At 48.1% G+C, this 19,142-nt stretch overlaps 1 protein-coding gene across 2 annotated transcripts in view; it reads left to right on the top strand.

Moving 5' to 3' along the window:
* The window catches only part of DPYSL2 (dihydropyrimidinase like 2), a 71,572-nt gene extending 52,644 nt beyond the window's left edge, over positions 1-18,928 (top strand). For both annotated transcript variants that reach the window (XM_019556556.1, XM_019556557.1), the window contains exons 8-14: positions 2,810-2,930; positions 6,140-6,296; positions 6,522-6,663; positions 7,054-7,224; positions 9,971-10,150; positions 15,259-15,424; positions 16,527-18,928. In XM_019556556.1, the coding sequence (XP_019412101.1) occupies positions 2,810-2,930; positions 6,140-6,296; positions 6,522-6,663; positions 7,054-7,224; positions 9,971-10,150; positions 15,259-15,424; positions 16,527-16,618 (1,029 nt within the window). In that variant the 3' untranslated portion in view covers positions 16,619-18,928. The remainder of the gene's footprint in view (positions 1-2,809; positions 2,931-6,139; positions 6,297-6,521; positions 6,664-7,053; positions 7,225-9,970; positions 10,151-15,258; positions 15,425-16,526) is intronic.
* Positions 18,929-19,142: the final 214 nt, after the last annotated feature.

The raw sequence follows: 19,142 nt of genomic DNA, 5'->3' as shown, positions 1-19,142 counted from the left end.
GGACCTCAGTGCTTCCCCAACTATTCTCCTTAGCTCATTGAAGTCCGCCCTCCTGAAATCTAGGGCTGCTGTTGCTGCAGATCTTTGCCACCTTGCGCTGGATGGTGAATCCCAGCAGGCAATGATCACTGTCGCCCAGGTGGTCGAGCACCCGCAGCCCTCTCACCAGGTCGTCATCCGTGGCCGGCACCAGGTCCAACAAGGCGTGTCCCTTGGTGGGGCTGTGCACCTCCTGGGTTAGACAGAGGTCCTGCATTTGGGCTAGGAACCTACATGAGCATTCAGACCTGGCTGACTGCTCTTCCCAGCAGATGTCTGGAAAGTTCTGGTCACCCGCGATGACCATGTCCTTTGACCTAACGACCGCCGTGAGCTGACTTAAGAATTCCTCGTTGAGCTCTTCCCCTTGGTCGGGTGGTTTGTAGTAGACCCCCACCGTTAAGTCTCTTTCCCCTCGACTGCCTTGTATTCTAACCCAGAGCACTTCTGTGTGCCCCTCCTCTGACTCTGTGCCACCTGATGAGGATGTGTATTTCTCCTTAATGTAGAGCGCCACGACCCCACCTTTCCTCCCTGTCCTGTCCGTCCTGTACAGCCTGTAGCCCTTGACATTCACCGCCCAGTCATGTGTTGGGTCCCACCATGTTTCAGTGAGCCCCACTATGTCTGGGTTGGTGTCAGCTAGCAGGAGGGTAAGTTCCTCCTGCTTGTTTCCCATACGATGAGCATTTGTGTAGAGGCATTTGAGGCCTCCTGTGGACGTGTGCACTGGCCCCCTAATCACAGCATTGCCCTGGCCCCTGTTGCTTACCTGTGTATGTGTTCTGCTCATCTGTCTAGGCTGGGCTGTACTTGTGGGTGTTGCTTGGTCTGGCAGTCCGATGTTTCCTCCACCTTTTGTCTTCCCCTTCCCACAACGAGCCTAGTTTAAAGCCTGCTGGAGGAGATCTGCCAACCTAGAAGAAAACACATGCCCACCTTTAGGGGAAAGGTGGAGCCCATCCCACCCGAGCATGTCTCTCGTTGTGATGTGCCGGTCATTGTCGAGGAAGCCAAAGCCCGCCTCGAGACACCATTCCCGAAGCCACCAGGGGGTCTCTGCGATGCACGTTGCATACCGTCTTCCACGTCCGCTCCCTGGTAGGACAGGTTCCTTTTAGCAGCCTGGAGGTAGCTGATTGGAGTTACATGGGCCACAGACTAGCAGTCAGGCTAAGGAAGTGGGGATGCGTGCCTGGGGTTATTTTGTTGGCAGTGGCTCTAGGGTTAGGGGGGGCATTGTACAGGCATGCCCCAAATGACTTGTTGCCTTTTAGGTTTGCACAAACCAGAGGACTGGCATTTTAACACTGTTGTGCAGGTACAAAACCCACTCGTGTCAGCAGGAGCTGCAGTCAGCTTATTGCTGTGGAGGGATCAGGCAGCTGACCTGTGTGTTTTCTTTCCCTCTTTGTATAAAGGCAAAGTGCCCACATGCCGACATAGCTACTTCACCTGGAGCTGCGAGATGCAACTGTGCAGCCCTTAGGAAACCTAGAGCTCCCACCTGGATTTCATGTATGCACACAGGTGAAGTCAGGAAGGCTGGGGTAGCAGCTTGAGTCTTTTAGTAGGTTCACACTTATTAGGAGAGAGTTGTGCTTTTAGACCTGGGATGTCGGGCCCTCATTCTTCAGGGCATGGCTCTAGAGCTGTCCTAGTGTGACTTCAGTTGAGAGTCAGGACTTAGGAATGCAAGGAATGGAGGATCAGGCCCAGAGAGTGTGCGGTAATATTATTACTGTTGTGTTATTTTTAGATTTGAGGGCTGGGTTGAACAAATTCTTCATTAAGGCAACCAAGCATCTGTGAAGGTCTTGTACCATGGCTAGATCACTATTAGGGCCGGGTTTTTAAAGCAGCTTATTCAGTTGCTCTCCTGACTTTACAAGGGCCTTTACTTACATGGGCAGAAAGGGTGCAGGTCTGTGCAGCTGTGCACTGTGACTGCTCCCCCCTTGGATACTGCGGGGTGGAAGGCAAGTGAGACGTAGCCAGTTCGGTCTGCATCTGCCCTCCGTGACATGGATGGCTTTACTGAGTCAACGCTCAGTTACTCTTTGGGTGTTTATAGGATTGTGCCGACTCATAATGGCTAGGAGCAATACAGGTGAATGTTAGTGGTGCATATAGATACCGTGCTGGTTCTCTGCACAAGGGCAATAGCCAATGATTGCATCAATAAACCAGTTAAAATGCATGGAGAGATGTGATCAAGGAAAGCACGTGTCCTGCTTCAGGGTGCACAGCCTGGCAGTCTCAAGTAGAAATTTTCTTCGTACAAGGTGCAGCATTTCACAACTGATGGAAGAGGTATGGGGGGACTTGCTCCTCTCAGGGGCCTCGGGTAATCCGAGAGGCTGAAAAGAAGAACTTAATGGTAGATGTTTCCCTGCTGGAGACAGGGGCCATTTCTGTGCTGTGTGAGCACGCTCCCAGCACTCAAGTAATGATGATACTGGTAGGTACGTGAGCTGTCTTGGTATAGAAAAATCCTCATTCTTGTTCCCCTCAACCCCTGTTAAATGTGCTGGAGTGGCATAAAGGGGAGGATACAAGTTGGGGAGGATTTGTCTTGTGCAGGGCTTGAGCCCCAGCAGACGGAGCATGGTAGGAGGGTGGGGAGGCATTAAAGTCGTGTAAAGGCCACCTGGTCTTCTCAAGTCACGTGTCCCCGATGTGCTCGTGAAAGCAAAGGTGTTAATGGGGTGGGTCAGAAGAACTGGATACATGAACAGGCTTTCCTGAACAGGCTGACTTTGTTTTTTAGGTGGAGGCTGAGGCTGTGAATCGGGCAATCACCATTGCCAACCAAACCAACTGCCCCCTCTACATTACCAAGGTGATGAGCAAAAGCGCCGCAGATGTTATTGCTCAGGCCAGGAAAAAGGGTAAGTTATTTATGGCCATTAGCAATGGAAAAGTCCTGTGAGATCATCCAGCCGTCTCCCTGCCAACATGGGATCATTCGCTGCAAGAGGCATTTCTAGTGTTTGTGTCCAGTCTGGGTGTTAAAGGTCCCAAACAATTGGCTCTGTCTGAATTCCCATGGGAGAATATTCCATCCTCTGCCAGGACGTGTTCCCAACCCTCAGCCCAGATGTCCTCTTATAACATTCATCCCATAACCCCCTTGCCTCTGGATGCCCTCAGTAAAATCCCTCCCATGCAGTTATTAAGTCCCCTTTCTTCCTCAGTCTTCCTTCCAGCTCAGTCTTTCTTTGCAACCTCCCTCCAAACTCCCTTCTGTGCCCAGCAGTGGTCCCAGCGTGCTAGGGGCAGCTGCAGCAGAGGAAAGGGCCTCACCTTCCTGCCACTTCTACCCTGAATTGCTGCCCTGGCATTGCCTTACTGTGTTGTGTAGCCCTGTTAGGCTTATGGCTCAGGGAGAAACGTGCTGTGCTGCTCTCTGGCAGAGCACGAGCTCTTCCTGCTGCTGCTTTCTGGCTTTGGTGAAATCATGGTTACAGAGCACAGAGCTTCTATTTCCTCCTTGTTTTCCGCTCCCAAAACGTTATTAACTTCTGTTTTAAAGCATTTAAGGGCAGGCAGGAAAGCAACGGGGTGCCTCACTCTCTTGCCTACAAAGGTTGGACTCGATTTGAGTTCTGCCTAAATAAATCAGGACAGATAAACAAATGACATCAGTTTCCATCTGGGTTTTCAGTGGCAAGAGCTAGTTGCTCTGGGTGCTTGCTGGTTTTGGTGCATGTATTCAAGATATGCTGACCGTAGCGCATAAATGTTTAGCCTCCAGGAAGTGGATTCAGAGCTGGTGGGAGGGACTGATGGACTGTAAAGGACTGACGGAGCAGGGCATATCTTCCTTTGTAGGGCCCTGCTTAGTACCGAGAGAAATCACCTGGAAATGAGATTCTTTATTAAAATGCTGATTTGATACTGACTCGTATCAGTAAAATCATGGATGGGAAGGCTGTATCGCCTCCACCAACAATCCCTTCACCCCTGCAAAAAAGCCTGCTGAACTGGGCAAGTATTCCTAATTCAAAGATGGGAATTGCAAGAGAGAGATTTAAGGGAGTTACCCAAGGTCACACAGGGAGCTTGTGATTGAGGCAAGAACTGAACCTCCAACTCCTGGGCCCTCTGTAGGTGCTCTAGCTATGAAAGCAGCAGCATCGTTCTTCCTTTGGCCCTTCTGTAGCAAGGCCACCACAGAAGGAGCCAGGAGCAGTGGTGGGTTTTATGGTGGGAACTGGAAACACCAGTTTATCCTTGAACATTATTTTAGTCACCACTGGACTGGGCCAGATGTCAAGCGACCTGTGGAAAGTTGTGTGGCTATTTTTAACTCTTTAATCCATCCATTTTCCTCACTGTAGCTACCTGATGGAGTTTTGTACAACTCTAGGGCAGATGGCACTTGTGTCCCATCAATGGCTAACGTGGGCAGGGTCATGTCCTGTACCCCCGAGCCCTTTGAGGACCCAGAAGAGCATAACAGAAGAACGTCCAAACCGAGGACCACAAGATAATTGATGGCTAAATGAAAAAGAGAGCATTACATTGATGGTGGTATTTGCATGGCAAATGCTCCCTGCAGACACTGTCCTTGGCAGTCCTGTGGGGCAAGGTGCTGCTTCCTGCAGAACAAGTCTATCAATGCATGGGCCATAAACAAGCTTCCTGTTGATAAGCAGCCTTTTTCTAATGTCATAATCCTGTTTGTGGTGGGAACACAAGACTAGTTCTTCCTTTGCTGGAGAATCCCATTACAAATTGTTCCAACAATCTCGTGGAAGAGGAGGACTATACAGTCCATCCTTGGACCTGTGGTCACCTTCCCGGCTCTCTTGCTGTAGGAAAGTGATCTTTTCAATGACCTTTCCCACTCTTTTTAGGCTAGTCGGAGTTTCTTGTGTCTGAGTGTCCACAGTGCAGTACTTGCCCCACTTAAACACAAGTAGGGATGTCATGAGGGCCAGCGCTCAGGTTCTGTGCTGGTGAGTGTTTTATCTCGGTCTCAGGGGAGAGTTGTTTAGTCTGGGGATCCTTGCAGCTGTTGGGACTGTTGAAGTTGCTCTTGCATCTGCTTTGCATGCAGATACTCGTGGCAAATTCCACCCCTGTAAGGAACCGTGGCATGTCCCTTAATGTGGTTAAAAACTAATAGAAGGAGGAAGAAAGATAGTCTTGTGGTTGAGCATTGGGCTGAGTCGGGAGATCTGATTTTCATTCCCTGGTTTTCCCACAGACTTATTGTATAACTTTGACAAAATCACAATCCATGAAATGGGGCAGAGGGTTCATCGTTTCTCCCTCCCTTGGCTGGACTTTCTATCAGTCTGCAGCCTTTCCTGGGTTAGGAGTTCTCTGTATGTACAGAGCCTAGCGCCAGCATCATCCAGGGCCTCCGTGCTACTGGTACAGGTCTTCTTTTATGACATCAGATTTCGATGGGAAGGAATATAGCCATTGTCAAAGTGATTTTAAGCCAGGAGTTTATTTGCTGCAGTGTTTTGTCTCTAACAGTAGCCATTACTGCAAGCTTCAGAGGAAGGGACAAGAAATCCTGCAGCAGACTCATAGGATCAGAGAAAAGTAGGGCTGGAAGGGATCCCAGGAGGTCACTTAGTCTTGTCCCTTGCTCAAGGCGGGATCATCCTCCAAACCAATCCAGACAGATGTTTTCTGATCTACACTTTGATAGATAGAAATGCTACCCCCTCTCCAGGGAACCCGTTTCAGAAATGAACCCCCCTCCTAGTTAGAAAGGTCTTTTTAACCCCCAACCTACATTTCCCTCGTTGCAATGTAAGCCCATTACTGTTTGTCTTACCCACTGTAAACAATCAGCCACCATCTTTATTTGAAGCCTGTTGTGAAATTCACCCTCAGTCCTTTCTTTGCCAGACTAAATAATCCTTGTTCTTCAACACTCCCTCACCATACCTAGAATATATGACCCCTTATCTGTTTATCCAAATAGGCAGTGATGGGATAATTTCCCTGTGGGAAGGTTATCTTCTTGCCATCTCCTATGTGGAAGGATGCGTGCCCTGAAACAGAGTCAGAAATTCAAGTTGCTATGAGGCCATTGCAGTGCTTACAGTTTTCCGGCTGTCTTCCTCTCCTGTAGGCACTGTGGTATATGGCGAACCCATCACAGCCAGCCTGGGGACAGATGGATCTCATTACTGGAGTAAGAACTGGGCCAAGGCAGCAGCCTTTGTCACTTCCCCCCCACTGAGTCCTGACCCAACCACTCCTGACTTTCTCAACTCGTTGCTGTCTTGGTGAGTACAAGAGGCTGCATGCTCCTATAAACACCCTATTTAAGCATGTCAGTTGGTCACTGAGGATAACAACCTGCTACTGCTACCATTTTACAAAGTTAGGTGCTTCAGCGTCTCTGTTACACTCAAGATCTCAAGCTCTTGGCGCCCACTATTGACTTGAATTATAAATTTGCAATGAAAACAAAATATGCAAAGTAATTGTCACCCCTCTCTGGATTTCAGTGGAGACCTTCAAGTAACTGGCAGTGCCCACTGCACCTTCAACACTGCCCAGAAAGCTGTTGGAAAGGATAACTTTACCCTGATCCCTGAAGGGACCAACGGGACCGAAGAAAGAATGTCCATCATCTGGGATAAGGCTGTGGTATGTCACAGGGAGGACTCAGATTTGTGCTCACACGTGCACTGAGCAAGCTGGATCCCATCCATGCGGTTTACATCTTTTTCCTTTCCCTAGAAAGAAGGGCTAGTGTATGTTGTTTTACTTCTGTCTGGGAAAGAGCTGCCCACCTCGACAGTTCCCAGAGGGTGGGCTGAACCAGGAGTGGTGTCCAATAGAGCAGTCCTGGAGTTGCTGTGCCTGACCTCTTGGCACCACTTCTCTGTTCAGTCCCGACCCCCTTTTCCATACGTGGGCCTCTCTCCTCTACAAGAAGCATTCGGTATCTGCTGTTGGTGGGTTGTCACGAGCCATTTGCTTTTCTGCGGTTGCTTGCATTCTGCTAACCTGCTGGCTCCTTTGCTCCTTCACCAGGTGACTGGTAAGATGGATGAGAACCAGTTTGTGGCTGTGACCAGCACAAATGCAGCTAAGATTTTCAACCTGTATCCTCGGAAGGGACGCATTGCAGTGGGTTCTGATGCTGACTTGGTTATCTGGGACCCTGACAGCGTCAAGACAATCTCTGCGAAGACTCATAACATAGTAAGTACCTTCTGTGTCTAAGCCCTGCTGGCTCTTCTGCCAGTGGCTCTCGGCACTCAGTTCTGTGTCCGAGAACTAGGCATGGTGAGCATCCTGGTCTTGTTTCCTCCCTAGTCTCTCAGGCACTCTGTACAAAATTGATCCTCTTTCAGCACACACACAGGACTCTGATGCAGATCTGTGCTCTGGCAGGCTGTTCTGCGTGCAGGTGTAAGTACTGCCATACACAGTCTTAGCGAGAGCCTGCCTGGGAGTTGTGTGCTACTATGGGTCAGGATTGTTTGCAGGGTCAGCTGCTAGTATTTTGAGGTCAGGGTGAGTAGAGTAGATGGTAGGGAGCAATCCCCCTAGCCTTATTCAGTAGACTGGATCTTCACCACTAGCTTTCTGATAGCTGATGTGGCTACACCGATGGATACCGTCTGAGACGCTAGCTCTGTTGCAACCAGTAGAGTCCAGCCCCTGTATCACATGCTCCAGCAGTTGTGTAAGCGGATACCTCCTGTCCTAATACAGAACTCCATTATATACAAAACTGTCACTGGGAATACAGCACTGTCACTGGGAGAGACTGGTCCAAGTTCCCCATGACCTCACAGCACTAAGGAGAGAAAACAGCCACTGTGTGGGTCTGTTTACAACTTGTTTAGCTGCTGGCTAAAACCCTAGGGCATATTTCCTTGGAAAAAGCTCCTTGTTTTGTTTTTGCTTTTTTTCCATGAATGGTTTCATTCACTCCAGTGCTGAAAAAGCAAAATGTCCCTGCACACATGGATCCTTGGGCACAGGAACAAAGGCATTTCTTTTTTTTAAAGATATTTGCTTTATTTTCCCTGTGTCCTAGCTTTGTGCCTGAACTGCTAACTGTGCCCTTCATTGTGCTATGGTGTGGAGGAGACCCCTTCATAAAAGAGCATGTAGGAGCTGAAATGGGATTGGTAATATAGCCCAGCTCAGTCACTATGTTTAAACCCATCCAGAAAGGAAAGGGGTACTTTCAGTTGAAGCAGCAAAGGCTAATAATTCCTATATAGTCAGTTTTTCCTTTTCAGGCAAGTAAACATCCAGAGAAGAGTTTTCAGAGTAGAGGGGAAGAAATAAGACCTAGAAGGTTTCCAGTCATGGAGCGGGGCCCCATTGCACTAGGTGCTATACAAATTAAGCAAAATGCAAGGGTAAACTCTGACTTCTGTGCACAGGACATTGACCTTATCCTCCTCTTCCCCCTCTCTTTTCTCTCACCCACCTCTTGTGCCTTCATGTGAGCTTGCAACTGTTCTGGGGTGAGGACCTGTTCTCGATAGCGTCTGTTAGTTATTGTGCCGTGCCAGCAGAGAACTAGCAGCTGCCTTAAAATCAAGGCATTCACATTCAATTCCAGATAAAACCAAAGCCCTTTTGAAACTCTGGAGGAGACATTGTAGTTGCTGAACTAGAGGCACTGCTGCATTTTTAAATATGAGAGTGGTGCATGCACGTTTCCCAGGAGTTCCCATCACCGTGCCCCCGTGGCAAGGAAACGTCAGATGATAGAGAAGCAAACTGCTGTTTGTGGAACTTCCCCGATCCCGGTGCATTTAGTCAAGCAGCTTTCTCTGCCACCACAATCCTTTTCATATCGGACCCCAAATACTTTCAGTTAAACCACCCTTCTAACTCCTTGTAAAGCTGCAGAGAGAGCCTCTCGGATGGAGCGTGCCAGAAGAACAGGTCGTGACGTGAGTTCTGCAGAAAAGACCTGGTTCAAGTTGGTGGGTCTCCCAGAGGTGGCCAGAAGAGGGACTGTTTTTAACCGCTGTAACAGCTTCATGGCAGCATTGCTTTTCGAACTTTTTTTGTTTGTTTGTTTGTTTCATAGACCAATATGTCCAATCCTGTTTATTGGGGATGAGCAGTTCTGTAACGTGAGGCCAGGATTGTCCTTGGTCCTGACCTATCAACCCAAGCCTTGATGCAAAACAGACATTTTTTGTTCTTTTAACTCCAAACTCTGATTCGCTATAATTAGCAGTGGCTTCCCAGAACTCCCCCTGGGCAGGGACTCGCGCGCAATAGGTGTACATGCTGTGACTGGCTCAGCGAGGCCTTGATTTCAGCTGGGGATTGTTAGAATTAAGACGGTAATTGTGCCTGCAGTATTTGGAGACGAAAAAGCACAGCAGGCTGTACCACTTGGCTCCTCTAAACATGATTCTCAGTTACATGATATCTGTCAGAATTTGGGGATAAAAGAACGTGTTCGGGAGCAATTCAATGGGAATGATTTACCAAGTGTTTATTATTTGCTTGAGCCCTAAAGCTCCTCTGACATGGGTACCCTAGTTAACAATATCCAGTTAAGCTTGTAGAAATCTGGGGGATGTCAGGAAGTCCGGTAGATTGGATAAGACTTATCCTGGGGAAATCGGAAAGGATGGGCGACAAGGGTGAATGAAGGTTTATAATACGTACAGTGACACTTACCTCAATAAGAGGCACGAATGAAAACGGCTTAAGGAATTAAGAGTATAGCTTAATTGTAAAAGCAGGGATTGATGTTATACAACACTGCATGTGTATTAGAAGAAAACACTGAGGCTTGCCTATGTTCCTCACCTAAACTCCTACATTCAGGAGTCGTCATGGACAGTTGACTGAAAAAATTCAGCATACACCTTATGGGATTTTTCTTGGCCATGGTCTCTAAAGTAACAGCTTGTGGTGGGACTAACACATTGGCCTGATTATCTCTTGTTTGTTGCTCTAGGCTCTGGAGTACAACATCTTTGAAGGCATGGAGTGCCGTGGGTCTCCGCTGGTGGTTATCAGCCAGGGAAAGATTGTGCTGGAAGATGGAAACCTCCATGTAACTGAGGGGTCTGGAAGATACATCCCCAGGAAACCGTTCCCTGACTTTGTGTACAAGCGCATCAAGGCCAGGAGCAGGGTGAGTATGTATAGCAATGCAAACTTGTTCAGCTGTTGAAACTCCTTTGTTCAAGAGACTTGTAAATAAGGGACGTTTACACATCTTTTTTTTAGTGAATAGCTATTGTCCAAATTTACCTCTTTCCTCAGGTTTTTCATTATGAGCATAGCCCTTGGCCTAAACTTGGCTGTTGCTGCTTTAAGTTCTCTTTCAGAAAGAAACATATAAGACTGAAGAACTGATAATCACCGGCTCTGGAAGTTGGGGTGAGTCAGCAAACTAGCTCTGCAGATCTGCACAGGGTTTCATAGATTTCACAGACATTTGGGCTGGAAGGGACCCTGGAGGATCATTCGAGTCCAGACCCCTGCCCCAGGGGCAGGACGTCGGCAGGGATCATAGGATCCCAACAAGTTAAGCATCCAAACGTGTCTTGAAGGTGTTTGAAGTGGGTGCTTGAACTGCCTCTGGCGGCAGGCTATTCCAGACTTTGGGGCCTCAGAAAGTGAAGTTCTTTCTTATGCCCAGCTTGAAACGGTCTTGCAGGAGTTTATGACCGTTCGACCTTGTCATCCCTTGGAGAGCTCTGGTGAACAAACGTTCCCACAGGTCCTGGTGGTCACCCCTGATACACTTATAGGTGGCCATCAGATCACCCCTGAGCCTGCGCTTTTCCAGGCTGAAGAGTCCCATAGCTCTCAGCCTCTTATCATAAGGTCTGTTTTCCTACCTCTGATCATGCGCGTGGCTCTTCTCTGGACTCTCTCAAGCTTCTCCACATCCTTTTGAACTGTGGAGCCCAAAACTGGACTCAGTACTCCAGCTGCGGCCTCACCAAGGCCGAGTACAAGGGGAGAATGACGTCCCAGGATTTGCTTGAGAAGCATCTGTGGATGCAAGCCAGCGTTTTGCTTGCTTTACTAGCCGCAGCATCACATTGCAGGCTTATGTTCATCTTGTGGTCAATGATGACCCCCAAGTCTCTTTCTTCTGTAGTGCTATCCAACGTAGCACTGCCGAGCCTATAAGGGTGCTGCAGGTTTTTCCTCCTAAGGTGGAGGACCTTGCATTTTTCAGTGTTAAACACCATCAGGTTTTTGTCTGCCCATTTGCTGAGCCTGTCAAGATCTGCCTGGATCACCCACCTGTCCTCAGGTGTGGATGCTTTGCCCCAGAGTTTGGTGTCGTCAGTCCACTTCTGACACCAATGTCCACATCATTGATGAAGATTGTTAAACAGTATGGGCCCTAGGACAGAGCGTTGGGGGACACCACTGGTCGCAGGCACCATGACGATTGGCTCCTGTCGACCACCCTCTGGGTGCTACCATGGAGCCAGTTCCCCAGCCAGTGGATTGTGGTGAGGTCGAGGCCGCAGTTGGCCAGTTTAGCCAAGAGGTGATCATGGGATACCAGATCAAAGGCTTTTTTTTAAAGTCAAGATATACAACATCCATCTCTGCCCCCTTGTCCAGGTGACAGGTCACCTGGTTGTAAAACTAAATGAGATGGGTCAAGCAAGACCTACCTGCAACAAACCCATGCTGGGTATCCCTCAGGATATTGCCGTCAGCTAGTCTGTTAAGGACGGCCTCTTTCATAATCTTTTCTAAGACCTTCCCTGGGATAGGGGTCAGGCTGATGGGCCTGTAGCTGATGGGTCTGTAGTTTGCCGGATTTACTTTCCTCCCTTTCTTGATGATCAGCACCACATTGGCCCTCTTCTAGTTGTTGGGCACTACACCAGAGCGCCAGGAGCTCTCATAGACCCGTGCCAGGGGCTGAGCTATGACGCTCACCAGCTCCCTGAGTACCCTGGGGCATAACCCATCGGGGCCGGCTGACTTGAAGGTATCCACCCTGTCGAGGTGATCCTTCTTGAGGTCAGCTTCGATGGAGGGCAAGGAATCTCCCTCACCCAGGCCTCCCTGACCCACAATGGGCAGGGCCATCCCATGGGACTGGTGAAAAATTGACGTAAAGTACCCATTTAGCAAGTTCGCTTTTTCCTGGGTGTCAGTTGTCTGTTGTCCCATCTGGTTTAGCAGGGGTCCAATGTTGCCCTTGCTTTTCCTCCAGCTCCCTACATATCTAAAAAAGGACTTTTTTATTTTCCTTGATATTTGTAGCTAGCTGGAGTTCAGTCGCAGCCTTGGCTTTCCTGGTTTGCTCTCTGCAGGTCCGGACCAGAGCAGAGTATTCCTCTTTGGTGGCGGTTTTGGCATCCTGTCATAGTAATGTCACATGAACATAATATAAGAGTAGCAGGGTGCCTCTCTAGGGGTGGCCACAAAGCCCCTGCAGTCCCTTTAGCCCTCGCTGTCGTGGGCAATCATCTCTCCTTTCACTCCACCATGCCCTGATGCATTTTACCTTTGTAATGAAGGAGGCTGCTCCAGGGCTTCCCAAATTGCTCTCTAATGACTGCCAGGTGTCTTCAGTCATTGCCTTATGGGCTAATTGCATGGCTCCAGTCCATCCCTACACCACGCCCCATGCCCCACAGGTATCATCACTTGCTAATGTTACCTTCCACTTAGTCCCTTCTCTGGGCTGCTGGACCCTCTCTGGTCCTACTGTCTCAGCTCCTCAATAGGCTCCTGGACCCGCTCTGATCCCACACTCTCAGGCCCTCAATCTGGGCTCTGGACCCCTCCCTGGGTCCCTAGAAATCTGCTCCTCCCCAAGCCTCCAGATTGCTGGCTTTATTCTCCAAGTTGGTATTCCACAGCTGCAGCCCTCCTGCTGGGCAATAGTCCTGTACAAGCCTCCAGGCTTTACTACCAGCTTATATCCTCTCCCAGCTGAGCCCTCCTCCAGGGTCATATGACTCCACAGTCAGCCCTGGCCCCACCTGAAGGCTATTTTCACCAGAGCCTGCCTGCTTTTAAAGAGGTAGGAGCACCAAGCCATCTGCCACAATGAGAAGCAAGGATTTGTTAGGGTGAAAGCTTGTATTGGACCAACAGTATAGTTGGGATAAAGTTAGACAAGATTTTAATGCAAGACGTTCAGGTCCGTGTGATCAAAGACCATGTAATACTGCTTTTGTGATCGGAGACAAAGAATGTCTTGCATTTAAAAGCTGGTTTAACGTTTATCCTAACTGCACTTGTTGGTCCAAATAAATATATCACTGTAAGAAATCCTTGCCTTTTGCATAATTTCTGGACCAGCATAGCTGCAACGTTACTCTTACACTACCATAAACATAATACTATTTTTATACTTGGGTCTTTCAGCAAAAATTTAGAAATTTACCTTTTTATCTTAATCTAAATTTACATAATGTCGGTGACCTTTTCTTTTGCATTTCTTTTGTCTTCCAACAGTGAAACTAACCCGGTCCCATTCTCTCTCTCTTTTTTAAAAGTAGTACTTGATTCTTTCACAGGTGTGGTTGGTTTGCATTTATCATAGGGAAAGGTTTAAATCCAGTCACTCAGATAATGGGAACATTTCTGTTTGTAAGTAGAAAATGATTGGGAAAAGGTCTCCTATAAAGAGGTGAATCCAAACCACAAACAGAGGATTTCCTATGGTGAAATCCTCAGCTGACAGATAATAGCCTAAACCGTGCTGAAATCGCCATAGCTGTGCTGATTTCAATAAAGCTGAGCATTTGACCATTAGAGCTTTTGTTTCCAAATACAGGCAACCCCCGCTTAACGCTCTTAATTGGTTCCGGGAAAAAATGAGCGTTAAGCAGAGCCGCGCTAAGTGAAACCCATTTCTCCATAGGAATGAATATAAATAGAGATAATTGGTTATTGCCACTTCTTGCTTTGCGGCAAGTCCGCCAGTGCCTGGAGCCAGGGCCAGTGGGGGCCCAGGGCGACGTGGCAGGAGTGCGGGGTGTATGTTGGCAAGTAGGGCTGGAGCTGCCAGCAGGTGGGCAGAGGGGTGGGTAGAGGTGGCAGTGGTGAGAAGCTGGCCCCTCGCTGCTGCTTGCGGCCGCTGCTTCTCTTCATCCTCGTGCCAGCCCGGGCCCCTCGCTCCTGCTGGCACCAGCGCTCACTCCCGCCTGCCCGCTCGCTGCCACTCGCCATTTCTCACCACACCGCCACTGCTTTGCTGAGTGCCATAACAAAACTGGCTCAGCACTAAGTGAAATCAGGTATGAATTTTAAACGAGCACTATAGCGAAATAGCGCTAAGTGAAACCATGTTAAGCAGAGGTTGCCTGTACAATGATACTATAATGCAGAGATGGGCTAACTTGTCGAAGTCCTCTAAAGAGAAGGAAAACGACTATTTCAGAAACAGCTGAAACTTTGCCCTCTGCTGGAGAAACCCAGAGCTGTTTTTAGTTCTTGTGATAGGTCTGTCTGGTTATAGTAATTGTTTCAGATGATCTTCCTTATTAACAGCTTGAGCATATTTTAAAATATTGATGAAACATGGCCAACTTGCAAATTTTGGAGCCGCCATATTCATGCCAACAGAGAACTCAATCTGTGGGGATTAACGCAGAACAAAAAATTCAGCAGAAATAGCAGGTTTCGTATCTCCCACTGAGTAATTGCTCTGGCCAACCTTCTCTTAACTAGTTTTCAGTTAGATTTGGCATAAAATACGGTGTTGCAGCTGATGAAGAAAAACTCATTTCACTTCCATGCGTGTAGCTCTGGTTCTGTCAGCATCAGGGCCATGAACGCCGCGTGCCCCCGGAGGCTGGGGGGGCACGGCAAGATCCGGCAGGTGGCAGCAGTGAGCTCCTGCAGGCAGCCACGGCTCTGTCGGTGGCTGGGGTGGGGGGGTCAGTGCCGACTGGCAGTCGGCAAACACCCGCAGGCGCCGCTGGCTGTGGCAGCAGCGATTGGGGATTGCCCGCGGATGCCGCTGGTGGTACTGAGGGTGGGGGTGGTGAATGGCGACTGCCCACAGGCACCGCCAGCAGTGTCAGCAGCACCTTTTTGCAGGGTTGCACGTGCACCCCCCACAGATCGCCAGTGATCAGGACAGAGATCAGCAGTAAATAAATAACGGTGGTTTAGCACCCTGGTGGTAATGATGAATCTTCAAATGATCCTCTTCAGCTTAATGACATCTAGTCCCTCTTCAGATCTTCTACATACATGTCTTTGACTCTCCTCTTAAAGCCTCGTTGCTTATGTTTTTTCCAGCTGGCTGAGCTGAGAGGTGTCCCACGTGGACTGTATGATGGTCCTGTCTGTGAAGTTTCAGTGACACCAAAGACTGTCACACCAGCATCCTCTGCTAAGACATCTCCAGCCAAACAGCAGGCCCCACCTGTCAGAAACCTGCACCAGTCTGGATTTAGCTTGTCTGGTATGTACTCATTTACATGGGCTACATAACGACACTGATTATCTTGGCTATTTTTTTTTCTTATGCTGCGTGTTCTGTGGAGGCAGGAGGAAAGAGCAGGAATGGATGGGAGTATACAGCCATGAGCATATCCCCCTATAGAAGAAAACGGGTATTGGAGGCTCTCGTTCCAGCACTTGCCTGTAGACCCAGAGGAACGACCTAACACCCTGAGTGTGGGGGGTCTCGGCATATGGGAAAAAGCAGTCTGGGTTCATGGTGGATGTGAAAGCTTTTATTAGACCAACATGACTTTTCTTTTTTAATACAAACAAGTCTTTAATTACAAGCTTTTGGGCCTGAAAGCTTGCAATTAAAGACATTTTTTAAAAAAAAATCCCGTTGGTCTTATAAAATATATCGCCTCCACCATGAGCCCAGATTGGTTTTCCCCATAGACCAATACAGCTACAACCTGGATACCTGCTAGCATATGGAAGGGTCACACACACCCTTCTTCAGTGGCAGGGTTCAGCAGGGTCATAGTTTTTCTCCCTTGTTTTATAATAAGGTATTCTACTGAGGCAAATGGGTGCACTGGGTGGCTCAAAGGTCTGATAAAAGGGGAGTAGACACCCCAACAGAAGTTAAGCCTGAACAATGTTTTCACCAACAGTTGGGCTGAGTTAGTCCCGGGGCAAAAAAAGACCAACACTCGTCTCTCTTTGCCAGTTGACTTCCTCAGTGGCCCCAGTTCCTTCATAGTCTCTTCTAGCCTTTGCGAAGATGAAGAACCTTTATCAGCTGAACAGTAGCGATCAATGCAGTGCTCCTCCCTGGCCTAGTGGAAACGGCAAGATGTGCTGAGGTTATTCCCCTTGTCCTGGGTTCCTCCCCTTGTAGAGGAGCAGCTTGCTGGGTGGATAAATGGGAAATAACCTTTCTTGCAGAGGTTGCCTCCCTCAGAGAAGTCGAAAGATGAGGGCTGCTTAATTCAGCCCTGGCCAAACAGTTTCAGCAAAGTCGCGTTCCTTTGGTCCCCTGGTGGCACCCCCGCCCAGGGTACTGGCTGCAGCGTTGTCGACTCCAGCACTCACGGGGTACATCTCTTGTCTCCCTCCAGGCGCACAGATCGACGATAACATCCCCCGCCGCACTACGCAGCGCATCGTGGCCCCACCCGGCGGACGTGCCAACATCACCAGCTTGGGCTAAGAAACGAACCCTTCTGTGGCCGCCTAGCGGACCCGGGGAAGGGGGCGCGGGGCACTGGAGACCCTTGTGATTCTTTTAGAGCCTGTGACAGTTACTGCGGGCAATCATGGGTGGGGTCAAGTAAGGCGCCACTTTCTGTTCCCTCTCAACCCCCTGCCCTCCTCATCCTCACTGCACCCACTTGCGTCCCCTCCTGCCCCTGAACATCTAAAGAGACAACCCCAGCCCTGTTTTTGACACCTCTGACATGCAGAAATAAATGGAAAGAGGATGTTTGCCACACGTGGCCTCTGTTCCCATTCAACATCTTTCTGTTGGCAAAGGAAGGAGAAAGTGAATTTCCCAGGAGCTGCCTTTATTTAAAAAAAAAAGCAAAAAAAAAGCTTTTATTGAATGTTGAGCAGGCTAGAAAATTCATGGGGTGAAACTGGATAAGTCTTGTGGTCCTGACCTGCAGCACAGCAGCAGAGGGACACGGGTCTAAACCATAGGTCTGCCTTCTCCCACCACTGCCCTTGTGAGCTCACAGACCAGCTGTGTCTCTGCCACTTGAATTGGCTCCTAGAGATTGACAACGGCATCATTGCCATGTTGGTGGGTTGAGCTACTTTTATTGTTTCTTTTCCTTCCGGATTTTGCTGCAAATCAGGTCCTTGAGGATCCTTCCTTTTTATTTTTTTAAAAAACTCTGTTCATGTTTTTATTTTTTTAAATGTTTTTGTACCATTGTGTTTACAAAGCCTTATCTCAGCATTGAGAATTCCTGCCCTGTCCTTACCCCCTCCTTTGAGCTGCAGGGTCTCAACACCGCCACTGCCATTGCGATAGTTTGCTGTAGGAGTTCAGAGCACTTCACCATTTCAGCCAGCACTTGGTGCTTAGGTTAGTTTTACGTGTTTATGAATCCCTGACAAGATGCTCATGAGCTATGATTTCCATCAAGATGTACCAGATCTTCAGTTGGGCTAAGTCAGCTGATGGACACCCTCAGAGGATCTGGAAAGGAGCCTCTAGAAAACCTCTACACAATTAACTTGTCACTTCTGGAGGAGAAAGTCGGTAACTCGGGGCTTTAGTCAGGTACTGCCACGCTGCCAAACGAACCCAATTTAATTGAGTAGCTACCCATCACCCTGATAATCAGGAAAACAGGATGTGGAAGAGCAGTCATTTTGAAGAGTCCTGTCTTTTGCTGTCATCTGAAAGCCCATCATTAAAACACGGAGGAAATTCTTTATCAATGGCAGCTGCAGTCATAGTCAGCTGTACTGGGCATCACTTGTGATTTCAGTGTAGCTCTGCCAATCATTTACAAATTGGTTATACATGTAACATCCCTTCAGGAATTTACTCTCATGCAAGTGCTGGCAAAGGCCTGTGTATTGCCCACCATAGCTCACTGGAGTTTTGTCCTTCTCCGGGCCATATCGCGCACAGACGCTGCTTGCTGCCTGCGAACTAAGGAAAAATGACCCTTTGGATCTGATAGGCAGTAGGCATTGAAACCCATTCAAGGAGGTGGGCTCTGCTTATTAAGCTCAAGGAATCAATTTTGTAAGAGCCAGAGGGCTCAATCCCCGCAGATGGAGACTGTTACATGGGCACTATTTATGTCCTACATAAAGCCTGTCTTGAAGGCTGTAGTGGTGCAGAAGCCTTGGGCTGGTTGTTTACATAGAGGTTATTGCTACCCACAGCTAACAAAGCATTATTTCCACTGCCTTTTTGTCCCCTGGCCCTCGTCTGCACCATCTGCTTCCTTGTCTCTCTGTTTTAGCACATGCATTAACTTTGTGTTTCCATGCATTTTTAATATGTTGTTAGCAGGTTCTTGTAAGGAAAACAGATATACGCAGGCTTTTCAGAATAAATCCCAACTCTGCTGTTACAGCAAACTCAGTGCTGGGATTTTCAAAGGATCTTGAAACCATTTGGGCATCTAAATCCCACTGGGTTGCAGCACTTAACTCCTTTTAGGTTCCTTTGAAAAAGCAGCCCGAAAAACAAAATCAGACTATTCATCCATCCAAGCATTTTCCATTTTGGTTTAACTCTGGATCTGATCCATAAACACGTGTATGCGCTCGCGCACATGCACATTTTGCAGCTGTATTTAATTTTATCCCACCTGTGCTTTGAAATGCATTTGAACAAGTTGGGGAGAGAGAAAACCACAAATTCATTTCAATTCTGTGAAAAGTTTGCAGCTCTTCAGTATTCACTTAAGTCTTCCTTGTTCCCTTCACTGATCCATGATTTTTTTTTTCCCGTTTGTTCTTTAAAAGGAAAAACAAAAAAAAAATCACAAAAAAAAGATTTTTGCAGGCTTGTAAGCATGTTCTTTTCCTGTGGGAGCTCGTTCGCTTTGTGTCTGTTAATGAATGTCATAAGTAAATGCTTAAAGAAAAAAAAATGATGACTTAATTAACCGCAGTGACTTGAAGCTCTAAAAAAAAAGAAAAAAAAAAAAAAAAAAAAAAAAAAAAAAAAGTAGGATTTAATACTAGCTGGATTTAACCCTTGG

The sequence above is a fragment of the Crocodylus porosus genome, unplaced genomic scaffold (assembly GCF_001723895.1).
Source record: "Crocodylus porosus isolate Cpor-Errol unplaced genomic scaffold, CroPor_comp1, whole genome shotgun sequence".
Lineage (NCBI taxonomy): Eukaryota > Metazoa > Chordata > Crocodylia > Crocodylidae > Crocodylus > Crocodylus porosus.
Note: the sequence above shows the minus strand (reverse complement) of the source record. Positions and strands in the feature narration are given on the sequence as shown.